The following is a 27,466-nucleotide window of genomic DNA, read 5'->3' as shown; positions in this document are numbered from 1 at the left end:
TAAAGCCTCTGCCTTCAGCTCAGGTCATGATCCCAGGGTCCTGGGATCGAGCCCCACATCAGGCTCTCTGCCCAGCAGGGAGCCTGCTTCCTCTTCTCTCTCTGTCTGCCTCTCTGCCTACTTGTGATCTCTCTGTCAAATAAATAAATTTTTTAAAAAAAGATAATATTCATACTTAAGAGAGTTCCAGTGAAGATTAAGAGAATCTCTGCCCTAGTAAGCACTAAGTAAATGTTAACTATCAAAATTATTCACTCTGCTTCAATAATAACTAGTATATACCAGACTCTTTTGATATACTTGCCTAAAAACATACTCTATTCATTCTTTATGAATAGGATTTTTTTAAATTTACTTTAATAACTATCAAATCTTCCTTAATTTGTCAAAGTCTTTAAATTTTTAAGTTAGGGTGTGCCTGGGTGGCTCAGTTAGTTGGCAACCAACTCTTGATTTTGGCTCAGGTCATGATCTGGGGGGGTCCTGGGATTGAGTCCTTCCTCGGGCTCCGTGCTCAATGGGGAGTCTGCTTGAGGATTCTTTCCCTTCTCCTTCTCGTCTGCTTGCATTCTCTCTCTCCCTCTCTCTCAGACATCCTTAAATAAAATTTAAAATAAAATAAAATAAATTTTAGGTTAGGTTTCAAGGCCACCTTACCTCATTTGGTGTTATTTACATTTAATAATCTTATATTCTTTTCCATTAATTATACCCTTGGTGAATAATCTAAATATTTATTAAGTCTCTCTGTAAAACAGAGTAACAACATTCCCATTATTGTTTCTATTCATTTAATTAGAAAATTTTACTGATTTTCACACTGTACTGTACAGAAAATACAGTCTTCCTATATGCAGAAAATTAACCAGAAATAGAAAGTACAGAAAATATGTTTCATGAGGAAAATGGGCAGTTTTTTTACAAAAAGATCTGATCTCAGGATGCCTGGGTGGCTCAGCTGGTTAAGCATCTGCTTTTGGCCCAGGTCATGATCCCAGGGTCCTGGGATCCAGCCAGCATTGGACTCCCTTCTCAGCGGGGAGCTTGCCTCTCCCTCTGTCTGCTGCTCCCTGTACTTGTGCACACACACTCTCTCTCTCTCTCTCTCTCTCTCTCCAACAAACAAATAAATAAAATCTTTAAAAAAAATCAGATCTCTGTTTTAGGTCAGTTTTACAGTAATATGCAATAAAATGATTGTGTAAACTGAAGTCAAACCTTTTGCTTCATATGATAACATTGACCTTTACATGGAGAGAGAAACAAAGTGAAAGAAAAGCCTTTTGAACAAATCCACTTTGGGGCCAGGAACGCCTTTACAGGAACAATGGGGTTCTTAGGTTTTGTCTTCCTCTTAGTCAATGCAATAAAATGATTGTGTAAACTGAAGTCAAACATTTTGCTATGATGTCAGTGATAACATAGACCTTTACACAGGCGATGTCCCAACATTGATAAGGTTTAGGACTATATATATGGAGAGAGAAACAAGGTGAAAGAAAAGCCTTTGAACAAACCAACTTTGGGGCCAGGAATGCCTTGACAGGAACAATGGGGTTCTTAAGTTTTGTCTTCCTCTTAGTCCTATACCAACTGCAGGAGTCCAATGCTTCCCTCGTTCAGCTGAATAACAATGGCTATGAAGGCATTATCTTTGCTATAGACCCTCGAGTGCCGGAAGATGGAAAAATAATTGAACAGATAAAGGTAAGAAAGAAATGGGGTTTCTATTTGAATTGTGGAGAAGGAAAAACGTAGTTAATAATTATGGAAACAGCTGAATGCGGCAAGAAGCTTAAAAGCAGCATGGTACAGTAAAAAAATAATGTTGGAATGGCAGAGGAAATTGGAAATTCAAGGGGGGTATCCTGTTTCAGCGTAAGACCAGAGACAAGGCACAGAGCCTCCCTGATCCTCAGTTTCTTCATCTGTAAATGAGCAATTGAATTCATTTGTTCCTTGAACACTGATTTAATGAATACTCAGGACATGTCAGGGAGATAAAAGAGTGACTTCATTCCTTGCCCTAATTAATTATTTGCTCTCAAGCAGTACACATTCTTTTCATATAATATAGATAATAAAAACATGCAAAATATAGCAGGTCAGATGATAGTAGGTTGCCATGGAGTAAATAAAGTAAATCAGCAAAGGGGGATAGGCAGTGCTGGTGGGGCTGGGTGGGAGGAAAATGTGGGTTACTGTTTCATGTATGGCAGTCAGGAAAGGCCTCACTGTTGATGGTGATATCTGAGTGGCAATCTGAGATGAAAACCTGGAAGAGGGAACAGTAGGTGCAGTAAGCGTGTTTGATGTGACCAGCAGGAGATGATGGCCAGGAAGAAGGATGGGGAGAGCTGAACATGGGAGACACAGGAGGCCCAGACCACTGGAAAGACTTGGGCTTTTCTTCTTCTGGGTGCCATGAGAATCCATGGAAGGATTCTGGGCAGAGGAGGGGTATGCTCTTTCATGCATTTTCTGGTATCACTCTGACTGCAGTGTTGAAGAAATTCTGTAAAGGGCTTCTACTTATCATTCATCCTGTATGGCTCTATTGCAGCACAGAGGTGTGGAGGGACACCAGGTAGGAAGCTACTATAGGAGAGAAGTGGTGGTGACCAGGAATAGGGATATTGTGCTAAAGATCATTAAGGTGGTATATTTCTGAACATATTCTGAGGGTATCATAGACAGATTTGCTGATGGTTTAGATATGGCATGGGGGAGGGGAGGAGGGAAAAATAGAAGTCAAGGAAGACTTCAAGGGTTTTGGCCTGAACATTAAGAAGGATGGAATTATCATCAGTTGAAAAGGTGAAGACTGTAAATGGGGGGAAAAATGGCAGGTGGGAGATCAGGACTTTTACAAAGCATTTTGAATTTGAGATGCTTATTAGATATCCATATAGATGGAGATAGGAATCTGAATTCAAGGGGGAAATGTGGGTGGAGATAAAAATTTGGGGGTCATCGGTGTGTAGAATGAGATTTAAAGCCATGGGACTAAATGAGTACATTAGGAAGTGCAGATGGAAAAGGGAAAGTCTCCAAGACTGCTCCAGGGAATTTGATTTCTAAAGTTTCTTCTAATTATAGCATTTCACATAATAAAGAGATTGGTGTTACAGTCATGCAAATTAGCTCTGCCTGTCCCTGATATCAACAGTTACTAATTCCTTACATTCAATTCCTCCACGAGTGTATCCTCAGGCTCACTGATTTAGCCTTTTGTGTGTGTGTTGCTACCCATCAGAAGCTGATGTGCTTGACCTGGGTCGTGAGCAGGTGACTCTATGGCTGCCACTTATTACTCACTCAGAATAAACTCTTGAAGCATAGTGGTTCATTTATTGATAACTTTTGAATTTCAGGGAAATATAAAGATTTCTTTACTGAAGAGCACAGGCTTGAATAGCAGTTAATTTAACTGATTCTGAATGATGGCTTCTTAGTATTCAAGAATAATCAGTCGGTTTCAAACTTTTCTGAACATTGGAAATCAGTATTTGAAAGAATTATTTATAGGGGGAAAAACTTATTAAAATGTTCTCTATTGAACACCACAAGTAAAAGTTCAATTATTAGTAGGTAGACATGCCTCTAGATTACACAATGTTTCCTGATATTCTCCCAACCCTCTACAAAGTCTTTGCATTTATATTATGAGTCAACCTTGTGAAAATCTCTCATCCACATTATACAGAAGAGAAAACTGGTAGCTGGAGAAGTAAATAATTTTTCCAAGGTTACACTAAGTAGCACACAGTTACATCTGAGATCCAACCCAGGGGCTTTGAAGGGTGACAAATCTGGGTTTGAGTTCTGGCTTATATAAGGTAATAAAAACTACTCCTTTTTTCTAACTGGTGAACCAACTTGAGGACAATACATTACTTTGGGGATATTATCTGACCATAATAAGATTCATGCTAAATTTACTCATAATTCATGATCTGAGATGTCAGTTGTCAATTTCCCTTATTCCTTTTATTCATGTGTCTTTTTGGTTTGAAAGTACTTATTTTTTTTAATATTGGTAATATTAATGATCTTTGATCCAATTAGGATATTATAGGAATTCTGAGAAGGAATTTTGAAAGAATATTATAGAAATTTTGCTTGGAAAGCCTGTGAGTACAATTATTAGCCACCCTACTATACCTAAGGGATCACAGTCATCTGACACAGGGTTTGTAAAATCCCTCAATGACTTGAGAATATACCACTACCCAAGGCAGTTGCACAGAGCTAAGGATACTACAAACTAAATGTAATCCCTTGGAGTTATACAATGCACAACCCACACAACTGTATATAGCAACCTACTTTTCCAGTCTGTATCACAATTCAAATCACCATATATATTTTTTATCTCATAGAAGAACAGATAGCAATTGCTTCAAGGAAAATGTGACAACTGGCTGATATCTAAATATTCCAAAACAAAAAATGAGGAAAGGCATCCTTAAGGAACAGGTAGAGAATTCTTTCATCCACTTTAGGTCAGTGATGAAGTAATTCCCACTCTACTTTAGGAGATCTCTGAAGCCCCTTTCCTAACTCTTAGCTAATTCTTTGGGCCTTCAGGTCTCTGCACTCTGGCTTCTGACTGATCCCATGGCTCTGAACCCAATCAGTTTGCTGATACATATGAGTCAGCATACTGGACTCTCTTCAAGAGAACAAGACAGAGAGCCCTGGAATTCCTGAGGAAGAATAATTCTACTGTGGGCTTGTGTCAGGTCAGGAAGCATTATGGAGTAGAAGAGCCCATCCTGAAGGAAACAACACTGTTATGGGATACTGCCATCAAGACGAAGAGTTTGATATTATCATCCAGCACCCTGGATCCCTCAATTATTCAGTGGTTTTGATTATGCAGGATAGATCACCATTAAGAACATTCATCCATGTATTTCCCCTACTAGTTAGTAAGTTCTAGAAAGGGACTATCTCCCTTATTAATCATTGCATCTTTGGGTTCAGGATACTGAACAGTATAAAGTGATATTTTCAGCTTGTTGGCAGAGCAGCAAGCTCTGCCCATGATTAAAAAGCTCTTTATCTCCTATGAATTTTTCTATCACTCTACCCCTGAGCCCCCAATCCAGCTGCCTGTCCTGGATAGTAGGAATATAATGAAAAAGCTCTTATGTCCCATCCCTATAGACTGTTTCAGCTTGCATCAGCTAAGCCTGCTCTCTATTATATTATTAATGGTAATGATACCAACCAGTTTTTTGACTGCCTATGTGTAGGGTACTATATAACTCATTTCATGTTTACATTAACCTTAAAGAAAGGCTGTAATAGTTCATTTAAAAGATGAAGAAACTGAGCCTCAGAGTGCTAAACTGGCCAAACTCTATTACCCAGGAGTTGTTAATGCCAATATTGGAACCAAATAGATGACTCTAAAATCTAGGCGTTTGTAGGGGTACTTGGGTGGCTCAATCAAGTAAGTATCTAACTCTTGATTTTGGCTCACCTCAGGGTGGTGAGGTTGAGCCCTGTGAGGGGGTCCATGCTGGTCATGGAGCTGCTTAAGATTCTCTCTCTCCCTCTGCCTCTTGGTCCCTCCAACCCCCCATGCTCACACACATGCACTCTCACTCTCTCTAAAAATGAAAAAAAAAAAAAAAAAGTCTATGTCATTTTACATAATTTGCCTTTTGATGAAGGGTTACAGAAAACTCAAAGCCTTTAATGTATAAGATTAAGATGCATTTTTGGACTGACAGTTAGCAGAGCTGGAACCGTGTAACAGAGATCCTGCTCACTAGTCAGTTGCTTTGTCTATCCACCCTAAATTGAGAAATGTCTGTAATAAAGCCCTGTTCACTTAGTCCACTGTTACTTGGCCATCTCATGTATTTTTTCCTTTAATAATAGGATATGGTGACTACAGCTTCTACCTACCTCTTTGAAGCCACAGAAAAAAGATTTTTTTTCAAAAATGTATCAATACTAATTCCTAACAACTGGAAGGAAAATCCACAATACAAGAGGCCAAAACATGAAAGCTACAAACACGTAAGAGGGAAATGTGTCTCTTAAAAAATTATATTTTCTGATGATCCCCAGTTTTGCAGTACATTGGTCGTTCTTGATTTAAATGTTTTAGAACATTTAAACTAAATGTTTCTATTTCTGATGTTTTAAAAATATTTTTAAACATTTTCAGGCTGATGTATTAGTTGCACCACCTACCTTCCCAGGTAGAGATGAACCATATACCAGGCAGTTCACAGCCTGTGAAGAAAAAGGAGAATACATTCATTTCACCCCTGACTTCATACTTGGAAAAAAACAAAATGAATATGGACCATCAGGTAGGAATTTTTGTTAAAACACATGTTTTGCAAATGATTCTAACATGCAGCTTTGAATCCATGTTAAGCTTACAGGCCTTGGAGTCAGAGTCTCTAGGTTCAAATCCTGACTTTTCAATTGTGTGTGACCTTGGGCAAATGACCTATTTTCTCTGTTCTTACTTCCTATAAGACAGTAAATAGAATGTTTCCAACCTTGTGGAATTGTTGTAAACACTGAGTTAGATGATCTATATAACCGTAGTCAGAACAATGTCTACAGAAATTTGAACACAGGACAACAATATATTTTTTAAGGTTTACTTTTTTTTTAAATATTTTATTTATTTATTTGACAGAGATTACAAGTAGGCAGAGAGGCAGGCAGAGAGAAGGGAGAAGCAGGCTCCCTACTGAGCAGAGAGCCCGATGTGGGGCTCGATCCCAGGACCCCGGGATCATGACCTGAGCCAAAGGCAGAGGCTTAACCCACTGAGCCACCCAGGTGCCCTAAGGCTTACTTTTTAGATTTAAATTTTTCAGTTCTCCACAGCTGGATATCAATCAATCACCAGCTGCTTCCATGGAAGACAAATATAAGGCGAGCTAGAAAGAGTCAGGATGTCAGTTCTTGGCCAAAAGAAAAGACTCATAGGCTATTAGTTGCTGATATTATTATTAAACCTATTTGGTTTAACCAGATGAACTCTCTGTAAGTGATCACTCTAACCTAGAAAAATGACAATTTCATCTAATTCAATCTAAAAGTTAAAATCATTGGTTCAAATGAACTAAAGCATATTGATACAAGTCATTGTTAAAGGAAGGTTCAAGGGACGCCTGGGTGGCTCAGTTGGTTAAACAGCTGCCTTCGGCTCAGGTCATGATCCCAGCATCCTGGGATCGAGTCCCACATCGGGCTCCTTGCTCAGCGGGGAGCTTGCTTCTCCCTCAGCCTCTGCCTGCCACTCTGTCTGCCTGTGCTCCGCGCGCGCGATCTTTCTCTCTCTGACAAATAAATAAAATCTTAAAAAAATATTTAAAAAAAAGACCCTGACTTTTCAAAGAACTATTAAAAAAAAAATAAATAAAGGAAGGTTCAACTCACATGTAACATTCAGAGGAAACCTTCCTAAATCCTAAAATCTCCTTCTCCCATTGCCTTTCAATGAGCACATAGTAAGTCTCTTGTCTCTGTCAGATGTTCAGCTAGCCCTGGTCCTTATTGTCACCTGGACCTGTTCCCCACCCCAACTTAAAAGCTCTATCATCCTATCCCACCTCAATCTTATCTGTCCCTCAAACTTTAGAGTGATCATGTCTGTTCTCCTTGGCACCTCTAATCCTTTGCACCTTTCTAATATATAGTCTCTTTCCTAGCTGGTATATCCAGCAAAATCAGTCATTTCAACTATAAGTGTAAATACCTCAATTCCCTCACCATTCATATCCTTATGTTTCATTCAACTTGCCAAATCCTCTGTACTGAGTTTCCAGCCAGTTTCCTTTGGCTCCTGTTAATGAATTTCCAAGACTGTGAAAGAAAATTATAAAACTAATGCTATCATTACATAAACAGGTTTTCCAAGCTCAGGGAAGCCCTTATTCTTGGGTCCCTTTCTCATTCCCCTTAGCAGATATTCTCAAACTTCTGTTTTTCTCAAGGTCTATAACCACTCTTGGGGTGGCTGGTGGCTCAGTTGGTTAAGTGCCTTCCTTCGGCTCAGGTCATAGTGTCAGGGTCCTGGGATCAAGCAGGGAGCCTGCTTCTCCCTCTTCCTCTGCCTGACTCTCTATTTGTGATCTCTTTCTGTGTCAAATAAATTTATAAATAAAATCTTAAAAAAAAAAGTTCTACAACTACTCTTTTCAATCCCATCAGCGATGACTTGATAGAGAAAACAGAGCCCTATAGTCAAGCTAGTTGACATATCTCCTCACATATTTACATATCCTTTCCATCTTATTTTATCTTATCTTATCTTATTTTATTTTATGCTTGTGATGAAAGAACCTGAAATCTACTCTCTTAATAAATTAAAGTGGGCATGGGAGGCAGGGCAACCTGCCATGCACCAAATCCCTGTTGCAGTCACTGATATGAGGGTTTTCTCCTCCCATACTGAAAGGCACAATTTCACACTTATTAATCTGGTTCCATTTGCCTAGAAAACCTAATACCTAAATATAATTTTTTATTGAAAAATTTCTTAAAGTATTTGAGGAACAACTTTGTCACTTGAATTATGATCATTTATTTGAAATGTTTTCCTACAGATAGACTGTTTGTCCATGAGTGGGCCCATCTCCGCTGGGGAGTGTTTGATGAATACAATGAAGATGCACCTTTCTACAGTGCTAAGTCAAAAAAAATCGAAGCAACAAGGCATGACCATTTAAATTTTCTTAGTTACTTTAAGTTATAACTTCTTAATTTCCTTAGATGGATTTCTTTTCAATGCCAATCATTCTTTTTTTAAATCCCATTGCAGATAATAGATGTGATGTCACCAAAGAGTGCTTTTCTGGGTTTTCTTCTTCTATTTTTTTTTCTTTCTTTATTTTTCTCTCCTCCTGTTTTTGAAAATGTACCTTAAAGTAACCACTTGTCTATTTAAAATACACATAACTTCAAGAGCCTTTGGTAGCCAATTTGGCATATTTTTATACCTCTCTACCATAGCTGCCAGAACTCATTTGTGCTGAAATTGTATTCTTTGTAAGGGGTTGTACAGTATATGCCAAGTCAAAATTATTTATACTACATAAGAACAAAAAATGGTTAATAAATAGTAGTAAATGTACACTAAATGAAAAATCAATCTTCAAAGGGCCAGGATTTTTTAGGATTTGTAAAGTTCATTTAAAAATACTGATCTAAAAATATCATGGTTAATCATAGATGATCCTCTTAGTTCTGAGATCAAGAGAGAAAAATGATTGTTGGTAGGTAGTTTAAATTAGATACCATTAGCTTAATCAATCTTAGATGCCCTGTTGGGTCTCTGGACTTATCAGAAAAAGTATACTGAAAGATACTTGAGTTCATTGAAGGCCATTCCTCTGCCCTATTGCTCCACCAGTTTTAGCACATATATTTAAGAAGTATTACATTGATTACATTTGTTTATATCATATTCCCCCTAAATGTCTAGTCTCTGCTATAGAATAGTCATCATGGTTATTAACATAGATACCATTATGTTCACTCAGTTCTGGGGCAATAGAAGCATACACATATTTAGGAGACTCCCTAAATGACTGAATGAAATCTAGTAATTGCTTCTTAAATTTGAACTGGAAACACATTGAAAAGATGGGATACATTCACATTCTAGCATATATGTCATAAGCACTGCAACCTGTGGCCAATTCCATGCAATAACACTTATGTCAAAAATGTCCCTACCAGTAAAGACTACTGTCTTAGGCAGTACCTCAACCTTTCCTTTAAGCCACATTTCACTTTGGATAAAAATAGCCCTGAAAAACCAAAACACTTGTAACTATGTCACATCCCATTCGTTTGGAGATAACTTCTTTGAAAATAATTCTACAAAGAACTTCAAGCTGAGGTAGTACCAAGAGTAAATGTTTTCACAAGTTGCCCCTTCCAGATGCTAACAGTGCATTTATCATCACGAGGCCCCCCGGAGAGATGTTTGGGAAAGGGGAATCTCCAGCCATTATTAGTAACAGGACAGCAGCAGCTTTAATCACAACAGGAAACTCAGCCTTTGCATATACTAGACATCCCACTTAAAATTTCTTTCTGTAATTTCTTGAAAAACAGAAAATTGCTCTGGTAGGAACCCTTAAATGTTGCTGTCAAAAATAGGATGTGTATGGTACATAAATAAGGATAAGGGTCTTGATATACAGGTCATTATTAAAAACCTTGATAGAAAGACTACTTGAGATTTAAAAAAAATTGTTTTTAATTAATTTATTTTAATAAACATATAATGTATTTTTATCCCCAGGGGTACAGGTCTGTGAATCGCCAGGTTTACACCTTTCACAGCACTCATCATAGCCCATACCCTCCCCAATGTCCATATCCCCACCACCCTATCCCGTCCCCCCTCCCCCCAGCAACCCTCAGTCTGTTTTTTGAGATTGAGTCTTTTATGGTTTGTCTCCCTCCCCATCCCATCTTCTTTCATTTTTTCTTTTCCTACCTCCCCCCAACCCCGCCACATTGCATCTCCACTTCCTCATATCAAAGAGATCATATGATAGTTGTCTTTCTCTGATTGACTTATTTCACTAAGCATAATACCCTCTAGTTCCATCCATGTTGTCGCAAATGGCAAGATTTCATTTCTTTTGATAGCTGCATAGTATTCCATTGTGTATATATACCACATCTTCTTTATCCATTCATCTGTTGATAGACATCTAGGTTCTTTCCATAGTTTGGCTATTGTGGACATTGCTGCTATAAACATTCGGGTGCACGTGCCCCTTCGGAGCACCACGTTTGTATCTTTAGGATATATACCCAGTAGCGCAATCGCTGGGTCATAGGGTAGCTCTATTTTCAGTTTTTTGAGGAACCTCCACACTGTTTTCCAGAGTGTTTGCACCAGCTTGCATTCCCACCAGCAGTGTAGGAGGGTTCCCCTCTCTCCGCATCCTTGCCAGCATCTGTCATTTCTTGACTTGTTAATTTTAGCCATTCTGACTGGTGTGAGGTGGTATCTCATTGTGGTTTTGATTTGTATTTCCCTGATGCCGACTGATGTGGAGCATTTTTTCATGTGTCTGTTGGCCATCTGGATGTCTTCTTTGCAGAAATGTCTGTTCATGTCCTCTGCCCATTTCTTGATTGGATTCTTTGTTCTCTGGGTGTTGAGTTTGATAAGCTCTTTATAGATTTTGGATACTAGCCCTTTATCTGATATGTCATTTGCAAATATCTTCTCCCATTCTGTCAGTTGTCTTTTGGTTTTGTTAACTGTTTCCTTTGCTGTGCAAAAGCTTTTGATCTTGATGAAATCCCAATAGTTCATTTTTGCCCTTGCTTCCGTTGCCTTTGGCGATGTTCCTAGGAAGAAGTTGCTGTGGTTGAGGTCAAAGAGGTTGCTGCCTGCATTCTCCTCAATGATTTTGATGGATTCCTTTCTCACATTGAGGTCCTTCATCCATTTTGAGTCTATTTTCATGTGTGGTGTAAGGAAAAAGTCCAATTTCATTTTTTTGCATGTGGCTGTCCAATTTTTGCAGCAACATTTGTTGAAGAGGCTTTTTTTCCATTGGACATTCCTTCCTCCTTTGTCGAAAATTAGTTGACCATAGAGTTGAGGGTCTATTTCTGGGCTCTCTATTCTGTTCCATTGATCTATATGTCTGTTTTTGTGCCAGTACCATACTGTCTTGATGATGACAGCTTTGTAATAGAGCTTGAAGTCCGGAATTGTGATGCCACCGACTTTGGCTTTCTTTTTCAATATTCTTTTGGCTATTCGAGGTCTTTTCTGGTTCCATATAAATTTTAGGATTATTTGTTCTATTTCTTTGAAAAAAATGGATGGTATTTTGATAGGGATTGCATTAAATGCATAGATTGCTTTAGGTAGAATAGACATTTTCACAATATTTGTTCTTCCAATCCATGAGCATGGAACATTTTTCCATTTCTTTGTGTCTTCCTCAATTTCTTTCATGAGTACTTTATAGTTTTCTGAGTACAGATTCTTTGCCTCTTTGGTTAGATTTATTCCTAGGTATCTAATGGTTTTGGGTGCAATTGTAAATGGGACTGACTCCTCAATTTCTCTTTCTTCTGTCTTGTTAGCGTAAAGAAATGCAACTGATTTCTGTGTATTGACTTTATATCCTGACACTTTGCTGAATTCCTGTACAAGTTCTAGCAGTTTTTTCAAAAATTTTAATTGTTAAGTTGCCTCAAAGACTGATTGTTATATATTTTCAGATGTTCCACAGGCATTACTGGTATAAACAGAGTTTATAAGTGTCAAGGAAACAGTTGTACAATTAGAGCATGCAGGATTGATTCTAAGACAAAACTGTATGAAAAAGATTGCCAATTCTTCCCTGATAAAGATCAAACTGAAAAGGCATCCATAATGTTCATGCAAGGTATTAATTCTGTAAGTATGCCAACTGTAATTTAACAGCATATATTTATACTCAAAGGACATGTTATCATCTTTATAAAATATTTGTGCGGGTTACCTGATAGATTAGACATATCAATAATAGAGTTCTTTAAATATTAACTGGCATATGGTAAGCACAACTACTGTTAGCTAGTGTTAGCTAGCTACTGTTAGTTATTATTACAATTATTCAAAATCTATTACTATTATATGATTCCTTAAACAAGTCCTATTTCATTAAATAAATGATATATTTGCCAAACAGATTTTTTATTTTTCAGGTTTGTTGTTGAATTTTAAATGCATTGTATATAAAAAGTTTTTTTCACTTTATTAACCTTTTAGGTTGTTGAATTCTGTAATAAAGAAAACCATAACAGAGAAGCTCCAAGCCTACAAAACAAAATGTGCAATTCCAGAAGTACATGGGAGGTGATCAGCAATTCTGAGGATTTTAAAAACACAACATCTTTGGTGACACCACCCCCTCCACCTGTCTTCTCACTGCTGAAGATCAGAGAAAGAATTGTGTGCTTAGTTCTTGATAAGTCTGGAAGCATGAGTGTAAGTGTGTGGGCCCATTTTCCCTGGATGTGGGGACACAGAAGTGATTGAATAGCTAAGAATACTCTGAACACTACCTGCTTGTTCTAAGTTGCATGGTGGCCTAAGTACTATCACCTCCTACAATGATATTGTAAATGAAAGAAGTGTGGCAACAGAGTTAAAAAGACCTAACCCAAGATCCAGCTCCAGAAAATGGAGAGTTTATTGAGGGGCACTTTTAGACCCCTTAGTAAAGCCTTAGGATCAGAACTAAAGATTTTTAACATGGCCATGCTTTCTACTGGAAACACTGAACAGACATGAGGGGAGAGTGGATTAGGGCCTCTGAACTCCGTTCCAAGTCAAGGAACAAGATCAACCAGGAGAATTGTTAATGTGGCTTTATCTTATTTGCATAATCTATATAAATGACCTCTTTATACTCAAAGACACAGACAAAAAGCATCACTATAATGAAGATACAGTCAGATTCAGCCATTCATTCCTTCTTTTATCATTCAGTGAATGGAAGGCACTGTGCAGGGCTCTAGGAATAGAACTCATATCCTTAAAGAGTTCACAGTTGAAAATTTTCTCTCTCTTCCCCATTATCTGGTTAACTCATACATATTCTTCAAACTTCCTCCCGGAGGAGATGGGCTGGGCTCTAGGCTGGACTAATGGTCCTTCTGCCAGTCGCCCACAATGACCTGTGCAAACCTTTATTACCATATATTATATTGAAATTACACATTTCTCTCCCACTAGATTAGGAACTCCTCTAGGACTTGAAGTGTTCTCTTCATCTTTGCATCCCTTTTGCCTGAAACAGGGTTTATCATGTATAAGCACTCAGTAAATAATTGCTGAAATGGACTACAAATGAGTGGACATATGTGATAAGGCACCCAGAAGGATGGCACATTTGAGGCAGAACAGAGTGTGGTAAAGATCAAGAGAAATGTCTTCAACAAAAGGGTCCTGGGTGGTTACTGAAAAGCACAGAAGATGACACAGCTGAATGAAATAATCCACAATAGCAGAGTTTCAGAAAGAGCATCAGAATGCTGGAAACCTATCCATAGATTTGTTCTAGGAAGTGTTGCTGGGAAGAGAGGAAGCTCCTAATTGGGAAAAGATGAGCAACCTCCCTTGGACAAGATACAGGTAGAGCTAAGTTTAAAGGTAAAACAAAGTGGTAGAGAGAAAGCCCTCAAAGATGGAGATGTAAGAGCAGTTTTTCATGATGACTTTGTTCTAGGTAGTTCAGAGGAAATTTGGATTGTGTTGGGGGTGGGGGGTACCACAGATCAGCTGGTGATGAGGGACTGGAAAAGACAAACACATGAAAGGGCTTACATCCTGGGCATTCATCTAGGAAAGAGGGATGTGAGTTTTAAAGAGTTCTTTGATAATTAATTCCAATTAATTCCACTTAATCCATTGGTAGGGAAGTGGTGAGGAAAGGTTAGGAGCAGAAGAGTAAATGGGGGAGAGAGGTACTGGGCCTCTCAGATTGCAGATGGAGTAAGTTTCATCTTTTGGGAAGTCCCCAAGTGGAAGGGGGATTTCAGTCTCTAGATGGAATCCTTGATAGTCTGGTTTGATACTGTGGGATCTGGGGAGCGGTTTCATCTTGACACAACTGGAATGGAGGATCCCAGGAGTTATTAGGCAGTCTCTAAGATGTGAGCCACCACCCCCCAATTCCAACCCAACCCCCACCTATCCTCCACCTCTAATCTGGGTGCTTAGCAACCAAGAATAGCTTAGTTAAAGCCTATGTTCCTTACTATGCCATAAGTGTTCCATAATATGTATAAATATATTTTTCAGTTTTATCAATTGAAAGAAAATTGTGTTCCTTAATAACACTAATTACTAGTGGTAAAAAATTGACAACAAATGTTATTCACTCATTTTATGTGATCTGCTATTATATCCCAATTGAAAACGCTTTGGTTATTTTTCTTGATCTTTTTTATTCAGGGTTTTAATCGCCTAAATCGAATGAATCAAGCAACAAAACATTTCCTGCTGCAGACCATTGAAAATGGATCCTGGGTGGGAATGGTGCACTTTGATAGTACTGCCAATATTAAAAGAAATCTAATCCAAATAATAAGCAGCAAGGAAAGAAACAACCTCTTGGAGAGCTTACCTACAGAAGCTAATGGAGGAACGTCCATCTGTGCTGGAATTAGATCAGCATTTCAGGTGCAAACCATATTGCAAATGTAGTTTGTTCTTTTTTAAAAAATTAAGGTTTAATTTGCATACAATACCTTACTAGTTTCATAGTGATTTGATATTTTTATACATTACAAAATGAAAAGTCTAGTTAACTACCTGTTACTATACAAAATTATTACAGTATTAGTAGCCGTATTCCCTATGCTGTACACTATATCTCCATCACTTATTTATTTTATGACTTAAAGTTTGTACCTCATAATCCATTCACCTAGTTTCTTTTTTTATTTAAATTCTATTAGCCAATGTATAATATGTCATTAATTTTTGATAAATGTTCAATGATTCATCAGTTGTAACACCCAGTGCTCATCACATCAAGAACCCTCCTTAATGTCATCACCCAGTTACCCCATCCCCCCACTCACGTCCCCTTCCACAACCTTCAGTTTGTTTCCTGGACTCAAGAGTCTCACGGTTTCTTTCCCTCTCTGTTCCCTTTTGCACCCCAATGCTCATAGCAGCAAAGTCCATAATAGCCAAACTGTAGTTTCTTCTTTTTTTATGATTAGGACATTTTTATGTTAAACACTGCCACACATACATACTGCCTAATTTTAACATGACTAATACAAAGAAGCACAGGACTAAGCTTATAGAAAAAAATTATTGAATGATTTTTTTAATGGATCAGTAAATCAATGAATAAGCTGATGGGTAAATAAATGACTATTAAAATGCCACTAGAGTATAAACCAAATCAAGTCAAGGACTTTGTCTTGTTACCACGAAGTAGTCGGTATTCAATAAATATTAAATAAATATGTATGTTTGGGCAGCAAAACTTGACAACTCCTAAGACAATGAAGTAAGTTATATGGTATGATACCACTTTGGGCCAATCTTCATTTCAGTTTCTATGACACTCAGCTGGGGAAAACAGAAGTTTATCCAAGCAGATGTAGCAGGGGCTATTAGTCATGATTAGGGTCAAGAATACTGGTCAGAATATGAATTTTAACATCAGAGTACTGGCTCTACCACCTACTACTACGTGATCTTAGGCAACATTTGCAATCTCTTTGGACTCCCAGTGACTTATCTATAAAATATAAGAAAACAAGAATGCCTATCTCACAGTACTATTATGAAGATTAAATAAAATGCTATATTTACATATACAGAAAAATATTATATAGTAAATATATATTTCACAAATGTCATAATAATGACAACGGTCATGCATATTTGGATAAAAATAAGATTCACAATATATAATATATATTTCACTCAGACATGTAGGGGAGTATGATGGGAATGCTGTATAAATGCAATAAATGTATAAAGCATTTTCTATCTTTTAGTCTGATTTTAATGTATGTCAGAGCATATTCACATATATTACAATATATAAAAGCCATTGTTCACCTAAAAACATGCAAAAATTACAATGAGTCTGGTCACTTTGTTCCCTGACACCAGCTTTATTAGGAATATCTAAATTCTAAACTCTTTTCTTTTTTTATTTATTTAAATTCAATTAATTAGCATATAATATATTATTTGTTTCAGGGGTACAGGTCTGTGATTCATCAGTTTTATATAATACCCAGTGCTCATTATCCAAACCCTCTTCTGCAAATCTACACACACCTCCACTCCAAGTTCATGAAAGCCACCAATAATCTGTCATTTGTTTCTAACCAAGAATAAATTCTTTTTATCCTCTCTTATAGGCATCCAGATTCAGCACTCTGAGTTTCAAACTATTTGGCTTTATAAGAAATGGGTCCAAGCCCCAAATAGAACTCAATTTCAATAAATAAAATACATGTATTCTCTGAGCACCACTAATATTCTTAGTTTTGTGCTCATTACTACTAGAGGTAAAATGAAAGTTATATAACAAGATTCCTAATCTTGACCTGTTTAGAACTTACCATATCTTTTCTTTATAAACATACTAAAGGTTCCCTAATTTGAAATCATTAACCTTTTTTAAAAGTAGAGGTGGAGTTTTAAGGCACCTAGCTGTATATGCAATAAACTTTATACACTGAAGGCTTGTTAGAGTGTAGTCTGGTCAGAGAAAGCAGAGAACTATTTAATGCTACATTCTGCAGATGTATTTTTGGTATCTGATTGACCTGATTCCTCAGACTGAAATGTCATTGTCATTTAACCCAAGTAGAATTTTTCATAGCCCTGCACCCACATAACTTCATTTGAGCAAACTTTCCCTGCAGCAGACAGACAGAAAATAAAAGCATGTTTAAATTCCCCTAAAAGTTGTTGATTGTAGATTCTATTATTTAAAACAGATGCTATCTCTTCTTTTCTGCACACTTTTATTTTCTCTGCACATTTTTTCTAGTATCCTGTAAGTCTTTTGGTCTAGGAACACCAATAGTTATGCTCTGATTGTATCTGCAGGTAATTAGAGAAGTATACCCTCAAATAGATGGATCTGAAATTGTCTTGCTGACTGATGGGGAGGATAACTCTGCAAAGAACTGTATTGATGAAGTGAAACAAAGTGGGGCTATCATTCATTTGATCGCTTTGGGACCATCTGCTGATCAAGCCGTCATAGAGATGAGTGCTATAACAGGTGAAGTATGACCCATATATATAAGTCCTTCGATAGCAATGCATAAGTGTAAAGGCTCACAATGATTTCTCTCAAGCTCTTGCCCCGCAAGTGCTCTGCAAGACCTTGGAACCGGGGTCAAACCAGACCTGATCTCTGTTCACAAGGTGCTCACAGTCCAGCTGGCTGGAGAGACATATAAAACTACTAATCAAATAGCATAATCAGATAACATCCCTTCATGACAGGAGAAATATATAGAAATAAGGCACTATGTGAGCAGAGGAACCATAAATTCTCCCAGGGTTGTACAGAGTCAGAGAAAAAAGGAATGAAAGATGAGGTGACTTCTGAGCTGGGCCTTGAACAAGGTGTTTACTTTTTCTGGAGACAGGAGGAGTGAGAGAAGATGATCAGGTCATGAGCAAAAAAATCATGTCGGGTGATAGAGGAGAGATAGTGGGAAATCCATGAAACCAGGGCATAGGCTTTGGGGTTGGGGGTAGGGGCCAGATGGGATTAACAGAGGCTCAGGCTGAAAAAATCTAAATAACAACAAAATTTCCTGATGAACTACAGGGTAGATGTTATCTTGGGTACAGCGACCGAATGAAAATGGACCACATGTTTTCAGTGCCTTCTTAAACGTAGTAGAATAAACAAAATTTATAACATTGTGAATATTAATTATTGTATTGGGTTGACTTCTAATGCTACCAAATATATACTTGCTTTGTAATGCTTAGTTGCACAAACTTCCATAATTTCAAAGTACTTTCATGGCCGTTATAAAATTTATTTCTGTCCCAAGGGTCCATCTCAATTTGTCTCTATTACATACCACTTTTCTATCTCCCCACTGCCAGTTATTGTCAGGATACCTCAATATGACAGCTCTTCAACCTTTCTGAACTGATTCTGACCCACTTTGGCTGAAAAATCTGAAGGCCAGAACTACCATAACCGTACCTTAAGAATCAATAATTACCCTAAAGGGCTGCATAGTTTGTGAGCTCTAATACATGGAATTATAATATCTTCTTTCATATTCTGTGATTATTTCACACATTTCAGCCAGGAATATTTCTGTAAGTGGGATATAAAGACCGCTTACTTTTCCTAGTTATGACAGTTTTAAATTAACATTTTTTTTATAGGTTACCTTTTTTTTTTTAGGATTTTATTTATTTATTTGACAGACAGAGATCACAAGTAGGCAGAGGCAGGCAGAGAGAGATAGGGGGAAGCAGGCTCCCTGCTGAGCAGACAGCCCGATGCGATGCAGGGCTCGATCCCAGGACCCTGGGACCGTGACCTGAGCTGAAGGCAGAGGCTTTAACCCACTGAGCCACCCAGGTGCCCCTAAATTAACATTTTATTGTTTATCTTTACACATATTTGACTTGTTCTATATTAATAATATATACTGAAACTATGATTTTGTTCACCCTGTTACCTTATTAATCACTAAAATGTGATAGGTATGTATTTTCCAGAAAGCAACCTACTTAATGTATTTACATTTTAGGAGGAAACCATTTTTATGCTTCCGATGAAGCCCAGAACAACGGCCTCATTGATGCTTTCGGGGCTCTTGCATCAGGAAACACTGATCTTTCCCAACAGCCTCTTCAGGTCAGAGTCCCCACTCCTCAGGTCTTTGTGTTTACATTTAGCCATAACCAAAAAAAAATAATTCAGTTGTTACAAGTTTTGAGTCCTATATTTTTCTCAAAGTACACTTTTAATTAAAATTAAAATTTCAGTATGAAATAGAAATTATTTTTTAAATATGACTAAATTAAGTAGTGAAATATATATGTATATATATTTTTTCTTTTCCCACAGAGTTTGGTTAAGGGATAACATCAAAACTCCACAATGTTGAATTTTTTGCCAAAAATAGACTTTGTCTCATAATATAGCTTTCATTTGTCTATGAATGCATAAAAGTATCTCACACTTCCAAGATTTCCTCCACTCTTCACTGCTGTGAAATAGATTTAAATTAGATTAATGCGTTTAAGAACCCAGTTTGGAAATGGAAACAAAGTATCTTGGAAATAATTTATCAGAAAAAAGATAGTGAATACTCATTGCATATCTACAAGTTTAGGGCTTATCTTACTTCTTCAACCACTTTTTCCACTGACTTTTTATTTTATTCATCTCTCTTCTGAATTCTACTTCTTTGCTCATTTGTGTTTCAACAATACCACCATTTTCTATTTAGATTAAAAAATTTTGACAACTTCCTTCTTCATTCTTCATTCGCATCTCATGTAAAATGTCAACACAGCCTGTTTCCTTCAAAATATTTTTACAAAATTATTTCTATCAATATCCGTTCCCACCAAGTGTGTATCATGTCATTTCACCTTCCAGTTCATCAAGTTACCTTCCACATTACAACTTGCCATGATCACCGAAACAAATCTATTTTCCTCTATTCTCCAACAACGAAGAGCAGAAGGTATAAGATTGAGTTAAGACAATATGTGCAGATTGGTTTGGAAGTTGGGTTTGCAGCCTCACCCTGGAAACAGTTTAAAAATTGATCTGAGATCTAGCTTGGCAGTGTATGGAGAATAAACTGAAAGAGAATAAAGTTCATTTCTGAAGGTTTCAATCTGGATGACTAAGAAAATGATGATAAAATTGACATGTAAACAGGGAGAAGTGATTTTGAGGCTATTATTTTCTGCTTCTTTTAACCTTGGGTTTTGAGTGGATGGTGGGACATTAAAATGGAATATTCCAAAGGAGTTTTAAAAGTAAGAGTGAAATATGGGATATCATCCAGAAAGGAGGCACATGCATGCAGAATACGCTCAAAGTTTCAAGAATGGCTTTCTAAATGATGTGGAAAGGGCAGAAAGTTCTGTCCCCCTCACCTGAAATGCCTATAGGTCCTTAAATAGAGAAATAACAAAAATAAAACAAATTTTTGAAAGGTTAACCTGGATTTGTGTAAATGATATATAGGTCTTGGGAGAGAATAGTGAGAATAGTTAGAGGTATGTTGCAATAATCTGAGTAGATGGGAACCTGAATTTGGATGATGGCAGCTAGAATACAGAGAAAAGGCTGCATCTCACTCTTTATTCAGTCATTTTCCCCTAGTACCACCATGTAGCCAAAGCCTTCCAACTTTCTTAGACTTTGCTCACGGGGTACCTGTACCAATTCAGATGTAACTTGATAATACTTGGTCCACTCAAACACATGCTCACTTCACATAGGACTGAGATTTTTGTCATTACAATGATGTCTCAGTGGTAGAATTCACTCTCTTCTATCAGCACTGGTGTGAAAGTATTTTTGTTTTAAGACTGGTTTAGAATAGAAAAGAGACTTCTCATCATTCCTGAAATGACACACTTAGAGAAAGCACCTTCTTGGTCACTGGATAGACTTGGCTTTCCTTGACTAAGAGCCACCCACAAAGACTTGAAAAGCTTTCTTTGAAGCTCCTCTCAGAGAACATCCTATCTTTCACATCCCTTTTCAGGATTCCAATCCTCACAGTTTGTCCCCTTTCCACTCTTGTTGGACATGTTTACTGTCTGATGCTACTCACTCCATTCATTTGTGAAAATTATTTCAAGATTTCACATCAGGAGAAAAATCCATGTTTCCTTGTTTCATCATTTGCTGGTCCTGATGTCTCTCTTGAGGCCCCTTTTTACTGTGTCCCTACTCAAATACTCTAGCCACCACAATAAGAAATTTTTTATAGTTCATCATTTAGATGGATAAAACTGAGGATAACACACACACACGTGCGCGCACACATGCACACACACATGCACGCACACGTGCGCGTGCACACACATATACCCTACAGCTAATTCTTCTCTGAGGCTGTAGCACTCTTTACTGCTAAAGACTTGAGTGGGTGTTTGCCAAGACAATGCAAAAAAATAATAGGGTCATATCTCCAACTATAAAACCCATTCTCCTGCTTTAAAGCTTTTATTATACCCTATCCTTTCCTGAGACTCTGTATTTCACACTATCTGTCACATCCCAGTCAGCTTTCAGAGAGATCACAAGCCTAAGGTAGGATGCACTATATAAGCTTGTTCTCAGGCCAGAAATTAAAAACTTCATGAAAAATGAAAACAGAATAAAATTGCTCTCTTCTCCAGTCATTAATTTTTAAAATATATTTAAACAGCTTGAAAGTATGGGATTAACACTCAACAATAATCCTTGGATGAATGGCACTGTAATAATTGATAGCACTGTGGGAAAGGACACATTCTTTCTCATCACATGGACCAGACAGGCTCCTGTTATTTCTCTCTGGGATCCCAATGGAACACCAATGAGAAATTTCACAGTGGACGCAGTTTCCAAAATGGCCTATCTCAGTATTCCAGGAATTGCAGAGGTAAGCAGTTAACTTTTAGGCTTCCTCCCACATTTGTTTTATAGCTGAAAATACATTGTTTACTATAACAACTATAGGTGTCAATATTTGTATCATCTTCAGAATTATAATAAAATAGAATGTAATTCCTATGCCTATGTGGTCTCCAAAATTATGGTAGCAGGAAAAAGGAAGAAAGAATATATACATTAGGGGAAACAGAAGGAAAACAAATTAGGTAGGCTAAGAACTTTAAAGAGGCAATGAAAGGAGAATCTGTGCAAGTTGGTGTTTAGATCGCTATAGAGTCATTCCTTATTACCACTACCAGATCATAGGATCTACGGACACTGAGGTCAAAGAATAAGGCCAAGATCAAGGCAAACTTTCCCAAACTTATTTTTCCCAGCTGAGATTTCCCAATGTTTGGACATCATGCATGACAATAGTCAGGATGCCCTGTCTAAACTGCCTCAGTTCTCCTCCTTTACCCTCAAAACTCTCGAAAACCTGTGTATTCAGTAACATGCTTATAAAATTTATTTCAGAGTTGGATAGTAAAAACACAGAAAAGCTTGATTTTGACTACTTACTATATTTCTCCTGAATTTTTAGGTGGGTGTTTGGACTTACAGTCTTCAAGCCCAAGCATACCCAGAAACATTAACTATTACAGTAAATTCTCAGGCAGCCAATTCTTCTGTGCCTCCAATCACAGTGAATGCTAAAATGAACAAAGACACAAACAGTTTTCCCAGCCCAATGATTGTTTATGCAGAAGTTCTACAAGGGAATGTGCCAGTTCTTGGAGCCAATGTGACTGCTTCCATTGAATCAAATAATGGAAAAACGGAAGTTTTGGAACTTTTGGATAATGGTGCAGGTAACTCAGTTTTTTATGAATAAGTCTGTACTTTCATAACTCAGGATATGTTATGGGTCCCTGCAGCAGTATGGGGCAGTAGGACAGACACCAGAAGAATTGATGTAAATTATGGGTGAACAGGAGGACCAGCAGGAAGTTCTGTCCACATAAAACCTATGAAGTACATAGCAAGTGTCCTGCATATAGTAAGCACTCAATAAATGTTATTTACTGTCACTATTATTTTGTCATCTGTACAACCAATGTCTGTTATCAGTCAGGAAGGTCTGATTCAGGAAGTTGAGAACAGCAAGAATTCCGAACAAGTGTTTCTTAGGCGCAAATCACTAAGAAAGCCCAGGCGGAGTGAGTGAAACACAAGCAAGCAGATGGGGTTAAGTGATAGAACCTGAGCCCCTGGCAGAGAAGTGGGGGAACAGGTTAGAGTAATTCCCAGCAGCTGGAAAAAAGTACAACATGTAGTCTTGGGAACTGAGGCCCAAGGACAGGTAGAACCACCAAAACAGATGCAGACATCACTAGAGCATCAGATACCAGGTCTGAATGGCAGAAAGCAAGACACAGAGTTGGCCATGCTCTGTCTCCCTGGTCCGTATGGGTGAACAGTACCTTTTTCCCAGACTCTGGGTTGTTCTGGGAACTGATCCTTCTTTTGAGAGGGCAGTGAGCAAGGAAATTACCATATTGAGTTGTCAGAATTTTCTATCAGTATCTTTTGCAATGTAATTAATTCAGTCAATTTATAATCCTATCATCAACTAGCATATGCCCTGTGAAAATTTGAGAAGGTAAAAATGTTCTTTGGCATCTCAGTGCCATTATCTGATATAATAATATTTTCCTCAACTATTTCCTGAGTTTTCCTCTTTTCCCAACCCCTGACATGCTACATTAAAACTTAAGCTGCATCTTGTTTCATTTCTCAAGGTTTCACCAGATGGCTACTGGTATGCCTTTACCTAAGAAAGTGTTGGTGATAAACAATGACTTAGATCAGGAGTTCTCCAAGTTTAGCATGCAAAGGAATCACCTGAAGGACTTGTTGTAATACAGAATGCTACGCCCTTCCCTCGAAGATCTAAGTAATTTGCATTCCTAATATGATCAAGAGGCATGCAGGTGGTGCTGGTCTAAGGATCCCATTTCAAGAACTGCTGTCTTAGAGGGTTGAACCCCCTGAGAAATGTGTTTGCAATTTGATGAATAACTCTAGTATTGGTGATATCAAGAAATATACTTATGATACAATATTCCTTAGCTCACCTAAATGTTTATTCTAATAATAAATGGGGGTTTTCCATCACCAGACCAGGGAGTTAATGGATCATAGAGCAAGAGGTAAGGATATAAAAACAAAACAAAACAGATGGAGCACCTGGGGGACTCAGTGGGTTAAAGCTGCTGCCTTCGGCTCAGGTCATGATCCCAGGGTCCTGGAATTGAGCCCCGCATCTGGCTCTCTGCTCAGCAGGGAGCCTGCTTCCCCCTCTCTCTTCCTGCCTCTCTGCCTACTTGTGATCTCTGTCCGTCAAGTAAATAAATAAAATCTTTAAAAACAACAGAAACAAAACAAAAAGTAGCTGAAGTCAAAGTAAGTCATTTTGAGGCGACTATGGTAAGAATTAAATCCTATGCAGATGCTTTTTCTTTAGTGGGGATCCTTTTGATTTGAACAGGAGATGAGATAATTATGTGTTTAGATAAGAGCTGCAAGAAAACTATTTGGCTAAAATATGGTAAGAAGAGTACTATAATAGTCTGCATAGAAGCTGATATGGTGAAGGTATTTACTACACATATATAAGTACGTGATTTATATATATATGCATATATATAACAACACAAAGGTATATCAATTTAACAATATACTGGTTGGTAAAGCATAATGGAAATATTCCCTAATGAGTCGACCACAAAATAGCCTGATTGAGGGGATGTGCTTATAAAGTCCATATGCTTGGCTTAGAAAATGCATAATTTTTTCTTTTTCTTTACAATAGTACTTTATTCCTTCATTTCTATAACAAGGTGCCGATTCTTTCAAGAATGATGGGGTGTACTCCAGATATTTTATAGCTTATTCAGAAAACGGCAGATATAGCTTAAAAGTACGGGCTCACAGAGGGACAAATGTGGCTGCACAATACTTAAGGCATCCACTGACTAGAGCTGCACATATACCAGGATGGGTAGTGGAAGGTGAGTAATGATATCTGATATCTGGCTTGAATAATTGTGAGTTAACATGATTAAAGCTTCGAATATTTTACAACTCAAAGTACAGCTTTTCTCATTTCTGAAATGAAGTTCTCAGTCATACTGTGTTTGCCTCCGAAATAACCTAAGCTTTGGTATAGAGTCTGGCATCTAGCAAGCACTCAATAAATGTCAGCCATTATATATTAGTTTGGAGCACCAAACCAACATCAACAACAATATATCAAATTTCTAACTCAAGATGAAGAAAACAGGTTAATGTGTTATGTACCTAAATACACGCTTGTGGCAGAATTTATTTTTCGGGTTACATAGATACCTGATTCAGTTTATAAAGATACTAAATAAGTAAATATTTATTTTAAATGTTTTTAGTAAGTCAAAAGCAAAAATGTGTAGAGTAAGATGACGATTATTTGGATTAAGAATGCATTCTTTGTTAGCTTTCCTTCAGCTTGTCCCTTATCTTGTGACTTTTAGGGGTTCTCTGTTGGCAATCGGGATATAACTTGAAGTATTATTCCTTAGACTTGTCGCAGGGAAGAAGAGAGAAGCCTGGCACAAATGGTTTAAAGGGAAACAGTAAAAATTTCCCCAGATTTACTCCTAGCTTGGAGATAATTTGAGAAATAAAGCAATTGTTTTTTAAAGGACATATATTGAATTATATAACATTATTCCCACTCAGTGCAGCCTTAATTCTAAAGTGATTTGTTATCTGATTCTATCCCACAATATCCTGGTCAGGATGCTAAAGAAAAAATTCTGCCACCAATTGCATGTTTATGACTTTGTCACCAAACTTAGTAAAATGTGACTGTGTATATTTCATATTTCACTACATATGAAAAAAGGGGAGGAGCAGGGAAATATAGAATGAGGAATTCAATTCATTTAGTTCTAAAAATACTAGTATAGACTTGCTCATTAAATACTACAAATTTTAAATACAGGAAAAATTGAAGGGAATCCACCAAGAGTTGAAATTGATGAAGATACTCAAACAACCTTGGAGAGTTTCACTAGAATAGCATCTGGAGGTGCATTTGTGATTGCAAATGTTTCAAAACTTCCCTTGCCTGACCTGTACCCACCAAGTCAAATCACAGACCTTGAAGCCACCTTTGAGGGGGATGAGATCAGTCTAACGTGGACAGCACCAGGAGATAATTTTGATGTTGGAAAAGGTAAGGATGAAATGACATGTAGTGTTGATTAAGTGAAAGGTGCTCATGGCAAAAGCAAGGGTATAAGGGTAGATGGGAGGAGAAGAATTTTTAATTAACTGCTCAGTGAAGTATTAATTTTATAATCTGATATTTTCAAATCAATCAAACATGACACATTATAAAGTGGTACCACTTTTCAAACAAAGAAGATAGCACTTAGGAGTTTAAAAATCAATTAAGCTTTCACTGAAAAATTAGTAAGGCTTTGGCTATGAGTATAAGCTTTGCACAACTAAACATTTTTGAGGAGAATGGAAAAAAAGAATTTAACATGATATTCTCCAGTTTCTAAGCTATATGTAATTTTTTTTTTCTTAGCTGAACAGTATATCATAAGAATAAGTGGAAGTATCCTGGACCTAAGAGACAATTTTGATAATGCTTTCCAAGTAAACACTACTGGTCTGTTACCAAACGAGGCCAACTCCAAAGAAACCTTTGCATTTAAACCAGGAAATATCTCAGAAGAAAACACAACTCACATATTTATTGCCATTCAAAGTGTGGATAAAAGCAATTTGAGATCAAAACTATCCAACATTGCACAAGTAGCTTTATTTATTCCTCAAGCAGAACCTGGTCCTGATGAAAGTCATCCTAATTCTGGAATTAGCATTTCTTCTTTGGTGTTGTTAGTGGTTGGATCTGTGGCAATTGTTAGTATTATTTAAGTGCCACCATTTGCATCATACACAAGAAAAAAAATTCAGGAAGACCTAGAACAGGATTTTAAAAAACATCAACAAAAACCTGAATTTCTAAGTTCACTCATGTGACCATGAATTTATAAAAATAATTTTAAGAGTTCTAGCAGGGATACTTTGATTAAATATAAATGTCCAGGGGTACTTGGAAAATTGATAAGTTAATATTAAAGTTCAAATGTTTTATTTATTTATTTGTCATAAAGAATGATGAATAAAGATTTTTTTATATTGATACAAGATATTCATGTTGATTATCTGATAGAAAAGTTATCTAGAACGATATT

General features: G+C 37.3%; 1 protein-coding gene across 1 annotated transcript; it reads left to right on the top strand.

Annotated features, from left to right (window-relative positions):
- Nucleotides 1–1,551: 1,551 nt before the first annotated feature.
- On the top strand, nt 1,552–27,146 carry LOC308341413 (calcium-activated chloride channel regulator 4-like; the record flags this gene model as incomplete). The annotated part of the gene is made up of 14 exons (XM_080801341.1): nt 1,552–1,707; nt 5,896–6,036; nt 6,188–6,335; nt 8,592–8,700; nt 12,253–12,430; nt 12,785–13,003; nt 14,975–15,202; nt 17,612–17,789; nt 19,297–19,403; nt 21,949–22,164; nt 22,759–23,026; nt 25,058–25,228; nt 26,200–26,433; nt 26,794–27,146. The coding sequence occupies 14 exons, from the start codon at nt 1,552–1,554 to the stop codon at nt 27,144–27,146; spliced, it is 2,706 nt and encodes a 901-aa protein (XP_080657467.1).
- Between the last annotated feature and the right edge of the window lie 320 nt (nt 27,147–27,466).

The sequence above is a fragment of the Martes martes genome, assembly GCF_963455335.1.
Source record: "Martes martes genome assembly, chromosome: 4".
NCBI classification, from domain to species: Eukaryota; Metazoa; Chordata; class Mammalia; order Carnivora; family Mustelidae; genus Martes; species Martes martes.
This window is presented reverse-complemented; position numbering and strand designations above follow the sequence as displayed.